A 12831-nucleotide genomic window follows, 5' to 3' on the forward strand; every position below is an offset into this window, starting at 1 on the left:
CGTGGGACCACCTGGCCCTGGCACGGCGCGCTGAATGAGGCTGCGGTGGCACGTGCCGCCCTCCCCCACACATCCCTCCCCTTCCTCTTCCGCCCCCGTCTGGGGCGTTCGGGGCGCTCGCTAGACGGCGACGGAAGGGTATTGGCCGCGTCACGGGGGGGGGAAGGGGGGGGGGGAGCTGGGGAACATCGCGTCACCGGATGCGTTCCCCGCGCCCCTCACTGCGATAACAAGGTCGCGCGGCATCTGTCCCCCGTCAGCTCGGCGACAGCGCGCGCACTGCAGAGGCTGCATGGACATCCCACGCGCCGGAGGTTAGAGCAATACGGCCGTGCACTGCCGCAGCGTTAATATGAGGTCCGCGTGTTGACACAGATGCGCAGTCCATGCAATGGGCCGCGGGTCAACATCGTTACCGGCCGTTCCGCGCGAAACCCACACCGAGCGCCGCCAGATACGCCGGCCGGTTTTTCATCGGCCGCGACGCGCGCCGCAAAAAGCGAGGTACCGACAGCCGGCGTGTTGTCGCTGGGCGCGCGAGCCGACCAGCTGAGCTCTTCCCCAGGCGTCTGGCGGCTCTGGCCTGCCGTGGGAGAGAGCGGCGCCCCACCGCTCCGCCTCCCACCCACCCGCCCACCCACGCGGCTCGGGAACGGGTTGAACGAGGCGTCCGGCTCCGCCAGCACATTCTGGTGTGACCGCCGTGTTCCGGTGTTACCTGGTGTGGCCGCCGTGTTCCGGTATTACCTGGTGTCGCGTCAGACGTTATCGATGTCAGCTTTGTGCAAGACATGTCTGGTGTCACGCCGGTCAGACGTTCCGGTGTGTCGGCTCCATCAGACACTACCGGTGTCAGCTTTTTACCAGAAATTCACCGAGTGGACTGTGTTAGATAGTTCAGTGTTGTTTCCGTGTGGGACACACATAACACCTGTACGTCAGAAATTACAAGGTGGTACCTGTGTGCCGAACATTCTCAGTGCTGGCTTCTCGTCAGGCGTTTCCTGGAGGCGTCCGGCGTGTCCCGGCGGCGCCTGCTTCTCAGACACATCCCAACGCCGCCCCTGCGTCAGACGCTAGTCCGTGTCACCTCGTGTCGGAGCCGGTGTTCTCGCCGCCTCCTCGGGCCCGCTCCTGCGTCGCCCGCCGTCGCAGCCAGTGAACGGTACTCTGTCTGTCACTCACCCCGTCGCGCCGTGTTTCTCGGCGTCGGTGTTCGTCGCTCTGTTCGGCCGAGCGGAAGCGGCGGCGACGGCGGCTGCGGTGGCGGCGGCGACGGTGGCAGCAGCGGCGGAGGGAGAGGCTCAGCGGAGGCGGAGGCAGGGAGACTACAGTCGGTGTCTCACCGACCGTCGGCGGCTGGCGCCGCGGTCAGAGGCGCTAACGAGCGTGAGTTTTGGCGCCTGCGACAACAGGCCCGCCGCACGTCTTCAGCGCTAATTGCTCTGAACGAACGCTAAAGGGCACGGCAGAGAATGCAGCACCGTCCGCTGGGCGCAGGGGAGGGGGGGGGGGGGGGGGGCTCACAGCAGCTGATGCGGCGACGCGGTCCAACGGGCGACGGCATTTTTTGGCGCACTGAAAACCGTTCATCAGAGGCGCAGTCACCTGCCGACACTTGGTCGTAATACCAGCGGCGCTAAAAACACGGGGCACCGCAGGTGTTGGCGCCGAGTGACCTTTACACAACTGGTGTATGATTCAACGTCCCGTGCGGTCTGGTGAGAAGGGATTCGCCAGGCGAGCCGGGCACTCGGGACTCAGTTCCTGCATGCACGACTCGTGCACGGCAGACTGGATCTGTACGACGTGGGCCCTCCCATGAGTGTGTGCTCTCGCCCGCTGCATGCTACGTCCGCAGATGAGGGGCCCAGCCTTTCCCGCTGCGCTCCAGGGAACAGCTCGCAGCAGTGTTCTCTCACTTCTCGCCCTCAAACCAGCACACAGCTGGTTTCTGTCACATCTCTCTCGGAGCAGCGGTCAGTTGGCTCCCCGTTCTCACGTCCCTCTCTCGAATCAGCCGACAGCCGGCTCCTCTCACGTCCTTCTCCTGGAGCAGCTCACAGCCGGCTCCTCTCACATCTCTCCCTCGGGGCAGCTCACAGTCGGCTCCTCTCATATCCCTTCTTCGGAGCAGCGCACATTCGGCTCCCCTCACGTCCCTAACTCGGAGCAGCTCACAGTTGGCTCCTCTCACGTCTCTCCCTCGCAGCATCTCACCTCCGGCTGCCCTCACGTTGCCCATCGACGGCAGGTATAGTCGGCGCGTCCCACATACCGACGTGAGGCCCGGCGCCGACCACAAAAAACCCTCGCACGCCTCTCATAGTTCGACGCGCCGCCTCCACCGGCTGCCCAATCAAAACAGCGCCGTTTGTTACGGCGACGATATTGGACTTTCTATTCCTACATGTGCTCTCTATTATCTGAGGTAATTTATGGCGGCGGCCCCGGGCCAACGATTTACCGGCGGGTCCGCCGGACCGGCGACGATCTCAGGGGGCTATCGCGCGGTGGACCAATAAAGATATCATCGCTGACGCGGCCATGGGAGCGCGAGCGACCCGCCGTGCGACCGGCGCCGGCTGGAGGCGAGGCGCCGATCGGTCACGCCGAACGCCGGCGCCGGACGCCGCGCTGGCCGCCGGCAGCGGCTGGCTCATGTGCGCGGAGTCGGATGTTCCCCCGCATGGTTTTGGTACTTGGTTACCGGAGTTTTGTGGCAAATATAAATCGGAAAACGGGCGAGGGCGGTGAAATTTTTTAAGTGGATTCTTCTCTTGCAGGGCCCGTAAGCAGAATTTCAGATCATGCACACGTTAAGCGGAGCATGTCGGGCCATGCCATGGGAGGGGGGGGGGGGGGGGGACCGAGGCGGCAGTTACGACTTCGTGTAGTCCCATGCCTCGTGCAAAGAATAAGCTATCTCTACATTCCTGTTGATAACCTAACACCTTGCGTAATTGTCAAAACCCGTTGATGTTCGCGATTGGGAACCACGTGCATTGTATGCATTAAAGCGTGCCAGACAAACCGTGGGCAAATACATGCCTGCTACCAATGAAACTTCGTGGAGCCCTTCCCCAGGAAAAATACAGGGCCCATGTCCTGCTCACGTCACTACTGTTCCAATGGATATTTTCAAATGGGCCGCGCTTGGAGCCCATTCGCCCGACGTTTGGCGTGGCATGCCCACCTTTTCTGAAGAGGGTTTTCATGGCGGGGCGTCTGATGTCGCCGCCCGCCGGTCTCCCGCGGCCGGGCCTGGCCCGGCTCCGACGCTGCTGGTCCGCGTCACCCCGCCCGGACCACGGCCGCCTCCGATCACGCCCGGCACTATCACGACAGACGGTGGAGACGCCGACTCACGCGTGCGCGTGCACTTCCGTCGCCGAGACACGTATCACTGGCCGTTGAACAGTGCGGCGAGCGCGGCGAATACAGCTGCGGCGCCGGGGCCCGCTGCCCCCCCTCCCCGCGGCCCCTCCGACCCCTCCCCCGCGGCCCCTCCGACCCTTCCCGAGCGGCCCCGTCATGGCATATTGGAGGTGGATGGCGGATGGTACCCTGCCCGCCTTGCCGGGGCCGGCCGGCCGGCGGCTCACCCGCATACCGCCCCCCCCCCCCCCCCCCTGCCGGGAGGGTCCCCCGCTGCCGCCGGGCGCGGTACCGGAACACGAGTGTCTCTTGGCAGGAGTGTTCCTCACGGCGTTCCACCGCCTCAAACCGCGTCACGTACGAGGGCCACGCCGCTGAACATGCCAAATAGCGGTACTGAGCAGCGAACACAGGGTGGTGGTGGCAGTCGGTGGTGACGCCTCCGCAGACGCGGGTCACCCGAGGGACGAGCTCGGATCGTCAATGGAGCTCACGACGAGCAGCCGCCAGCTTGTCGGACAAGGTCACCACACGGTCACCGACTGACCCCGCAGACCGCGGGGTCAGTTCCCGCGGCGTTCTTCCCGTGGCGTGTCGTCCCGCCACGTGCGGGGGACGGTGTCCTCACCTGGCGTGCCGCGGACCGGGTCCGCCCGACCCCAGCGCGACGCCGCAGGAGCTGAGCACGCCGCCCGAGCGCAGACCTGAGCCCGGCCACCGGCTCGGCCGGCGTGGTGTCGGGCCGCGGGCTGGTGTCGCATGGGGCACCAGTCCGGCGGCAACATTGACCACACGCGGACACCGACTTCCGCAGAACGTTCCCGGCCTGGCCGGGCTGCAATTTGGCTCGGCTGTGCTAACAGCGTTGAGGGGCTGAAAGGCGGTCCCGGGCCAGGAATTAGCGCTGGTGCTGGCGCGACTAGGGAGGTCGCGTGGATCAGCTCCGCCGAAGAGCTTGTCTGAATGGGCGCTAACCTATTGTGGCGGAAACGAATAGGTTAGCACCCATTTAGACGCGCTCCTTCGTCACGACGGAAAAAATCGTAAATTATACGGTCCATTCATTATCTAAATGGCCGTTTCCTCTCTTGGAGTGGTCGTATGCTCGCATCTTCACGTTCCAGCGCATTCCCGTTAATTCGATTTCATTAGAGGCACGTTTAGACTGTAAAAGCGTAATCTTATCCAGGCGGCATTTATTTAACGGGAACGTGGAGCTGAAAAAGGAATTTACGGTTGCACAAGCATACGCGACACACTCTTCGGCCGTACCAAGACGTTTGAGCTTCCTCGCGGCGTCTGCCCTTCCTGCCAAGGCGAGAGGCGAACAACCGCATTTGACCTCACATACGGAGTACATCGCACAGCCCCAATGCCAGACATAAGCGACTCATTGAGCCCCCTTGCATCAATACGTGGTGACGAAGGTGTCTCGGGCGCCGGAGCGATCTGGCAGCTGGGTGACGCGGCGGCAGCGCCGAAACACCGGCCCCAATATCCAAAACATTTATGCCTATCCAAGCTTTCATTTGTGGCGATCTAGCTCCTGCTCACAGCGCACACGTGCTCACTCGCCCAGGCTCCGTAATTGGTCGCTCCGCCAGGGCCGCCTCCCACGCGAGCCCCGCGGCTCCCACACACGGCTCTCGCGCAGCAGCTCCCAAAGGCAGCGAAGTCCAAACATGTCCTTCGCGGAGGCTGGAAGTCACACCAATAAAGATCCGCCGCTCGCGCACGTCCCGGGACGGCCTTTGCTGACCTGGCGGCTGTGAGTCGTGGTCTTTGGCTTGGATGGGGACACGGCTCTGCTGAACCCCTCCCTCTGCTATGAGTCCGCCTTTCACGCCGAGGATAGTTGCCAGAACTCAGCTCAAAAGACCGCTCACCGGGAGTGACGGTGCTTTGGGGCCGGGTGTGGGACGAAAGCGGACCAAGATCATCAATCATCAAAGATAGCTGCAAGGTCATCAAAGACAGCTGCAAGGTCATCAAAAATAGCTGCAAGGTCATCAGCATCGCCAGGTAAGATACACCCCGCAGAATATCCCGCAGCTCGGTGGAACGATCACCTCGTCGTAGTGTACTCATGAGTTCGAAACTCATTGCATCCGCGGCGTATTACCGGCACCAGACACAGCACGTGGGACGGATCGCGGCCTCCCTGAGCGTCCATTTATTAGATCATGCCACGTGTTTCATCACATCGGCCACGTGTTTCATCGTACTTTGGGGAGCCGCGCATCAATATGCGTAAGTGCACCGCCGTTGTCATCAAGTATTATCGCTATAAATGGAAATTAGCACTGGGGTGCACAAAAAACAAGCGACGACAGAAGCTCCCAACGAGGGTATCACACGCAGTCAGACCGGCCGTTCGCCCGTAGCATGTGTGGGAGAACGGCCCAGCCGGTGACGTCAGCGTGCCGACCCCGCGTCTGCTCCGGCGGGGTCAGGGTGTCACCAGGCGCTCCCGGCAGCCCCCGGCCGGCGTGATCGGCAGGTCACCAGGGTCAGGCGGCGGCTGTGATCGGCAGGCGGCGGCGGACAGACGTCCCGCCGTGATGATACGGCTGGGCGCGGCGGCGCTCGCCGCAAGGTCGGAGCAGACACCCGCCTGTCGGTCCGCCTCCGCCTCAGCCACGGCAGCCGTGTACAGATGGGACCCGCCATCTGAGCGCCCGGCAGCCGTGTTCAGATGGGACCCGGCGCTCTGAGCGTCCGGCAGCCGTGCTCAGATGTGACCCGGCGCCCTGCGCGCTCGGCGGCCGTGCTCAGATGGGACCCGGCGCGCCTCTCGCCGGTGTCCGGCTGGCCGGGATCTGCGCGAGGTGACCCGCCCGCCAGCAATCAGCTCAGGACGCCGTGCCGCACATTTGGACCTGTGCCCGGTCATTAATCCGCGAGCTAATGGTGCGCGCCGGTACATTTGGCGCTAATTTCTCCGCGCGGTCCGGGCGGCGAGCATGATAAACGATGGTGGACGATAGTCCGTCACCATCAGCGGATGACGGTACGCCATGCTCGTCCGGATTGGACCGGACTCCGGTCCAATCCGATTCGGTCCGGTCCAATCTGGACTGGACTCCGGTCCAATCCGGTTCGGTCCGGTGGACAGCCTCACGCCCCGGTGAGAATGACATGTTCGCATAGTTTTCTCATTTCGCCTTTTCCGACTGACTGTACTGGACCAGGATTGCAAAGATCCCGGCTCAAGTCCCGGTGGGAAACCCAAATTTCCGCCCTGTCTAGCGAGCGACATCCGAAGCGACAAAGCGGTCGCGCAGTCCTCGCTCACCCAAGCTGAAGTAGCTGGGAAAACACTACACGAGCGGCGCACCTGCCGCCCCACCCGGTGGACGTCGCGCTGGCGGCTCCCAGGCTTTCGCCGCCCAGCGCGGCCGTCGGCGTGAAACCCACACCGCGAGGGAGTCCTGAATGTCTTGCCCGGGGGTGCATCCCATCCTCGCTGAAGGCGGCAGGCCAGCGCAGTGACCGCCGTCAGGGATCCATCCACACGTCAGGAGGACTGGGGACACTCCTCCGCGACCGGCGCAGAGAGGACGCTTGAGCTCGGAGTGCACGGAGGACAGGAACGTCGAAGTGCCGAAGCATGCGAGCACACGCGACTGAGGAAACCGAGGGGGAGAGGTGGCAATGGTTTGGTCCGCGGCCTGTTAACAGAGAGAGGTAGAAAAGAAGACATGCCACTGTTCTCTTGCGACGACAAAGCAAATACACAAGACCTTGGCGACGACGCCGCCACCCACGCAGGCGGGAAGTAACCAGCCAACAATCTGCGGCGAGGAGCGGCGATGGCGGGAGAAGGGCCGCTGGAAAGCCCGCCCGAAGACGGCGCGACAAGACTGACCTCGGCACGAGCTGCCCTGTGTGTTGATGGTCTGGTGGCACACGTTGCACGTTCGCTTCTTCCTGAACAGCTTGCTCTTGAAGGCGTGGCATTGCAGTGATATGTCACCCTGCAGGTGGGGAAAGCGCGGGTCAGGTCATGTCAGGCGGCGTCAGAAGCACCACGGCGCGAGGAGAGATCTGGGAACACAGCGACCGCAACAGCACGATACAGGTGGGTGAGAGGGATTTGTTTCAAATGCTTTCCCGTCATACAGAAGGGTAAACTGACAATTACATCATTCATACACGATTACGTTTATTGACTTTTGGTGAGGATTGTTCACATTCACCGAAGCTTATACGTTCTGCAAGCACTGGTAACATGACAAATTAGCATGGCGAGAATCTGGGGAATTTTGACCGCCGAACGTGCCGCTAATGTTTTCACTGGTGCTGTCAGCGGTTGTGTCCGCCAGTGTTTAGCGGTGCTCTGTGCCGACCAGGGCTTGACAGCATCGGTGGAATGGGTGGCGATCCATCCTCAGCTGTCGGCAGATGATCTCTGGCCAGCCGGGTTCGTTAGCGCTCCCAGCGCAGCGGCGCCGGGGGCGCCGACCCGCGCGCCCCGGCGCCGGCCGCGCGGCACCGCCCTGCCCCTGCCCCGGCCCGGGTCGGGTCGGCAGCGGCCTGCCCCTGCCCCGGCCCGGGTCGGGTCGGCAGCGGCCCCGCTCTCCGGCAGCTGCAGGCCACCACTGGCTGCTGAGCCGGCCGCCAGCGGGAGCCACTGACCGCCGCGGCAGGGTCGCCCACCGCAGGACGCCCGCGTCCCAACTGCCCTTCATCACAGGACGGCGATCTTATCTCGGCTCGCCGGTTATGACAGCTTGATGGAAAACTGATGAATTAGGGCGCCATTAACCACACGTAACAATGGACTAGCGGTGAAGGGGCCGGCAGATGGAAGTGAGCTCAGTTATCAGATGCGCGCGTCTTGCATACGCCGGCGCTCGGACGCACGCGCGTGCTCTCGTGCATTCACAATCGGCTCATTCAGATCCCGCCTTCTGCTTGTCATATCTCGTTAAAGAATACCCGCACGCAGCATGGGGGCGCGTCCGGCAGATGCTTCGCTAGTGTGTTGTTACTGCAAGACGGCATTCATTTTGATCTCGTAACGATGCCCCGGCACGTGCTACTCGCCAAGTGCGAACACGTGCCAAGGTCGGTAAATATGTGAAGCTGTGTGGTCCTGAGCAGAGCAGAGCATCTCCCGGTGTAAGCGTTGCGACATCACTGGCCACCAGCTCCGTTCAGCTGCATGCCGCGTGCATGCGGCTATCAATGTGTGCATGCGGCTATCAATGTGTGCATGCCGCTATCAATGTGTGCATGCCGCTATCAATCCGTCCATGAGGCTGCACGCATGGATAGCGGTTCCATCGAGTGCCTTCTCACATCAGACATTTCAGGGAAAAGGAGTTGTCTTAAATACATATCGGTGTTAGTGACCGAAATATTTTCTCGGCCACGGCCCACGGTCTTGAGTCACCCCTCAGCCTTCTCTTAACAGAAGCCCCCTGTCTGCTGGAAAGCACTCCTCTAACATGACTGCAAGGCCGGTTAGACTGTCATTCTACCGGCGACTGATTCGTGACCGGTTCAGGTGAACTGGCCGCCGGGTCAGGTGAACCTGGCCCGCCGGCCAGGTTTGAGTGGCTGCCGGATCAGTGACGGGGTCAGGTGGAAGCGGGCCGCCAGGGCAGGTGGACGTGACCGCCGGGTCAGGTGGAGTGAACCGCCGGGTCAGGTGGAGTGGACCGCCCGGGTCAGGTGGAGTGGCCCTGCCGGGTCAGGGGGAGTGACCGCCGGGTCAGGTGAAGGTGACCGCCCGGGTCAAGGTGGAGTGGCCCGCCGGATCAGGTGGAAGTGACCGCCGGGGTCAGGTGGAGTGGCCGCGGGTCAGGTGGAGTGACCAGCCGGGTCAGAGTGGAAGTGGCCGACAGGTCAGGTGGAGGTGGCCGCCGGGTTAGGTGAAGCGGCCGTTCGGATCAGGTGGAGTGGCCACCGGTTCAGGTGGAATGGCCTTGCCCGGGTTCAGGTGGAGTGACCGGCGCCGGGTCAGGTGGAATGGCCGGGTCAGATGGAGCGGCCTCCGGGTCAGGTGGAGGTGGCCTGACCGCAGACACACCTAATGACAGCCAGCCCGTGACGGCCCAGTCGGCCCGGCGGGACGGACCGCGGCACGAGCAGTCTGCCCGAGCTCGGCCGGCGTTCCCACGCTGGTCCGCCGTGGTGTGACGTCTGGTTAGGAGCAGCCCCAGCGATACAGACATGCCGTCTTCATCGCCCATGAAACATTCGCCTGATACTACACGCTGTCGTACCGTTTCTGTTCAAGAGAACACTTCAGGTCAAATAGCATCCCCAGACCTTGACCCGCTCTGTCCCAAGCTGGGACAGAGCAGACTCGTACCGTGACTCCTAAGAGCGGACTAAGACCGAGACTCGCACTTACGTTGCCCAGTGTACGCGCTTCTAAGGGAGAATATGAGTGTCTTTGTCAGAGCGGAGGACAATCGTCCCCTTTGTCCACGCGTTGAGAGTTTTCCCACGCCAGCGGTGTGTCTGTGATGATGATGATGACACCACTGGCATCGCCACTGGCCATGACTTCCCCGGCGCCATCTCTTCACACAAGAAATTGCACGCGCCTGCAGCGTGCTGAGCTCGTTCTTCGGGGAAATGTTTGAATTGTCTCCCCTCTCAATGTACGATTCTTCCTGTGTTTCTGGCCACGAGTCTTACCGAAATCGATATATAGATACTCAGAACGACCAGTGGATGATTTGGGATTGTTACCGTTTATAACGGATGACTTATTTGGCGTCATTTATTGGCCCCTTGAGTGAGAGCACTCCCAATGCTTCAAGAGCTCACCCCAACGGAGCTGGTTTCTCTGATGACATGGTGTCCCCTTGAGTCTGCTTGGTCATCCCCCTGTTGATTTCTGAACCCATCACTGAAGGCCATCCCAGTCTGCCTCGCCCGGTACCATTCACAGTAGCCATAAAAATGTCCTAAACCGTCAGCACAGGCCCATTTGTATGCCATGCACCAAGGCGTCCCACTGACGTATGCAGTGCTAATGCCCGAGCCGTGCCCGGCGGGGGTGCAGAAGCCCGGTCACGAACGGCGGGCTATTGGCTGCGGAGGCGGCACGGCAGCGGCCGGCGGGCCAGGTGGCTGCTGGCCCGCCCGCCCTCCTGCCACGCCAACGGGCCGTTCTCGGAGCGCAGTGATGTCACAGCGCGCTGTGTGGGCGGCGGCCGAGAGTCGGCCACGGTCACGAGCTGTCGCGGACCGCGGTCACGAGCCGTCGCGGGTAGTCACGGACGCCGCAGACGGCGTCTGCTTCTCACGTGCGGACGGGCCGAGGATGGACATGGCTTGCTGAACCGCTACAGACTGGCGTGATGCCTGCACGCACACGCACACACACACACACACACACACACACACACACACACACACACACACACACACACACACACACACACACACACACACACACACACACACACACACACGCACACGCACACACACACACGCACACACACACACGTCCAGCCAGCTCGTGGACAGGGCCTGTGTTCTGACTGGCGCAGTACCGTATCCGGGCCGACTGGTGGTGCGCCATCGCTTCGGCCACCGCTCGTCCGGCGTCACGTGAGGCATCCGTCTGGCGCCCGGCTGGAGCCTCTGACAGTGGGCGTCTGGAGCCTCCGGCAGAGCACTGGCAGTGGGCGGCGGCGGCGGCGCGACGCCAGCCGCTCTGTACGGAGCCCCCCCCTCCCCCCCCCCCCTGCAGCTGGAGGCGAGCCTCCCCAGCGGAGCAGCGTCCGCTGACAGTATAACGGCTGGACCAGCCGACGGGCTGACCGGCGGGGCCGGGTTGTGGCTTTTGGCACGGGTGGGCCGCGGCTGTGTTGACTGCCGGGGTGGCTGTGGAGGTCACTGAGCCCAGAGTGGCAGGTCACTGGCCTGCACTGCCGTGTCGCCCACATCAGACGTCGTTCACTTGATCCACTGATCCAAGATCCACGGATCCACAAGCGCGTGATTCACCTGCGAGGAGGATCTTTGTTTTTAGGAGCCTTCGGGCGGCCTAGGTTTTTAAAGGTTCGCAGATACTAACTATGATTCTGTAGATACTAACAAACTGCCCGTACCTGATGACATATACCATGAATTATGACGTGCGCATACATGTGTCTGAAAGTCACCATCTGGTCCGTTACTTAAGCGATCCCTTATCAGAAGGTTAACGAAGACAAAAGAACACTGAATCCCTTAAGATCCAGTTGGACCGGTTTATGATGCACCCCAACGAGCACTAACAACTGCCCATCATCGGCAAGCCATCTCGGAACAGGGCTGTTACGTCAAAACTCGAGGTTTTAATAACTCTTAATCGAAGCGCTTCCCACAACTTTGAAACGAGTCGCAAGGTCACGGCTTCAGTAATGTAAATCGTAAGTCGCCAGTACGTTTCGTCAGTATCTTTTACTCACCCGTGAAAATTCGCACGCCCCTATGCCCCTCTCATGTCCCTCTACGGGAGATCCCAGTCACAACTCTGGGAAGTTGCAAGGCCACCAATACTGATCAGCACGCCCACCGACTGTGAAATGTCAGCCAGTCTCCGCGGACATCGGCCGGGGTTCCTACACCGGTCCTCGGGCTTTCCCTGCGCGCATTGACCCATGATTACCTGCTGTGACGAGGCCGGCGCCTGGCCGACCTGCTCCGCGCAGCCCGCAGGCAGCTGGAGCTCGCTGACAGACTCGTAGCTCCTGGCGGGATTCATACCCCGCGTCGCAACGGGCCCATCTCCCGGCCCGGGTTTACTCACACGGCGCCACTCTCGCCGGCGCCGCCGCTGACCTGAGGTCACCGCCGCTCACCGGTCGCGCCGCTCACACTTCACACGTGGCTCGCCGCCTCCTCCGCGCTCCGCTGCAGCGGCAGACTACCGCGGCCGGCGCTTGGCCGAGCGCCGCCAGTTCCGTAGAAACAGGTTGCCGTCGCGCCACGTGACTCTGGCCAACCGGCTCCCTCTCAGCTGTCTACGCCCCAGCTCATGGCGCACCCTCGACCGCGATTCGCGCAGCACTTTGCGGCCCCGCCTCGGCGAAGACCGCAGGGCGCGCAGCAGCGGACCGCGGGCCACAGACCGGCGCGGATCGCACGGACCACACGGACCGCGCGGCCGGGCCGTGCAGGACCGACCGCTGGTCCAGTAAGGCGATGCGAGCCCGGCGGCGACAGCTGCGGCGCGGCCCCGGCGCGGTGGCGCCGCTAATCCCGCCTTGCCGCACGACACCGAGCTTCCACGAACAGGTGCGACGGCCGAGTGGCGGCGGCGGCGCGACCGGGCCGCGCATGGGGCGGGAGTCGTCACATTAGCACCCGAGCGTGTGTGGGCGCCGGGTGAGGGTCGCACGGCGCCGGCTGCGACGCCGGAGAGCCGACGGCGGAGTGCGCTGGCGACGCCCCTGTCCGCCCGGCTCCCACGCGCAACCCGCCCACCGCCAGCCTGTCCGG

At 62.7% G+C, this 12831-nt stretch overlaps 1 protein-coding gene across 1 annotated transcript in view; it reads right to left on the reverse strand.

Annotated features, from left to right (window-relative positions):
• LOC119090166 (tensin-2) overlaps positions 1–12414 on the reverse strand; it is a 109196-nt gene extending 96782 nt beyond the window's left edge. The window contains exons 1-2 of the mRNA XM_037212956.1: positions 11999–12414; positions 7247–7355 (exon numbers count right to left, since the gene is read on the reverse strand). Of these exons, the coding sequence (XP_037068851.1) occupies positions 7247–7355; positions 11999–12094 (205 nt within the window). The 5' untranslated portion in view covers positions 12095–12414. The remainder of the gene's footprint in view (positions 1–7246; positions 7356–11998) is intronic.
• Between the last annotated feature and the right edge of the window lie 417 nt (positions 12415–12831).

The sequence above is a fragment of the Pollicipes pollicipes genome, unplaced genomic scaffold, assembly GCF_011947565.3.
Source record: "Pollicipes pollicipes isolate AB1234 unplaced genomic scaffold, Ppol_2.1 Scaffold_3087;HRSCAF=3621_pilon_pilon_pilon, whole genome shotgun sequence".
Lineage (NCBI taxonomy): Eukaryota > Metazoa > Arthropoda > Thecostraca > Pollicipedomorpha > Pollicipedidae > Pollicipes > Pollicipes pollicipes.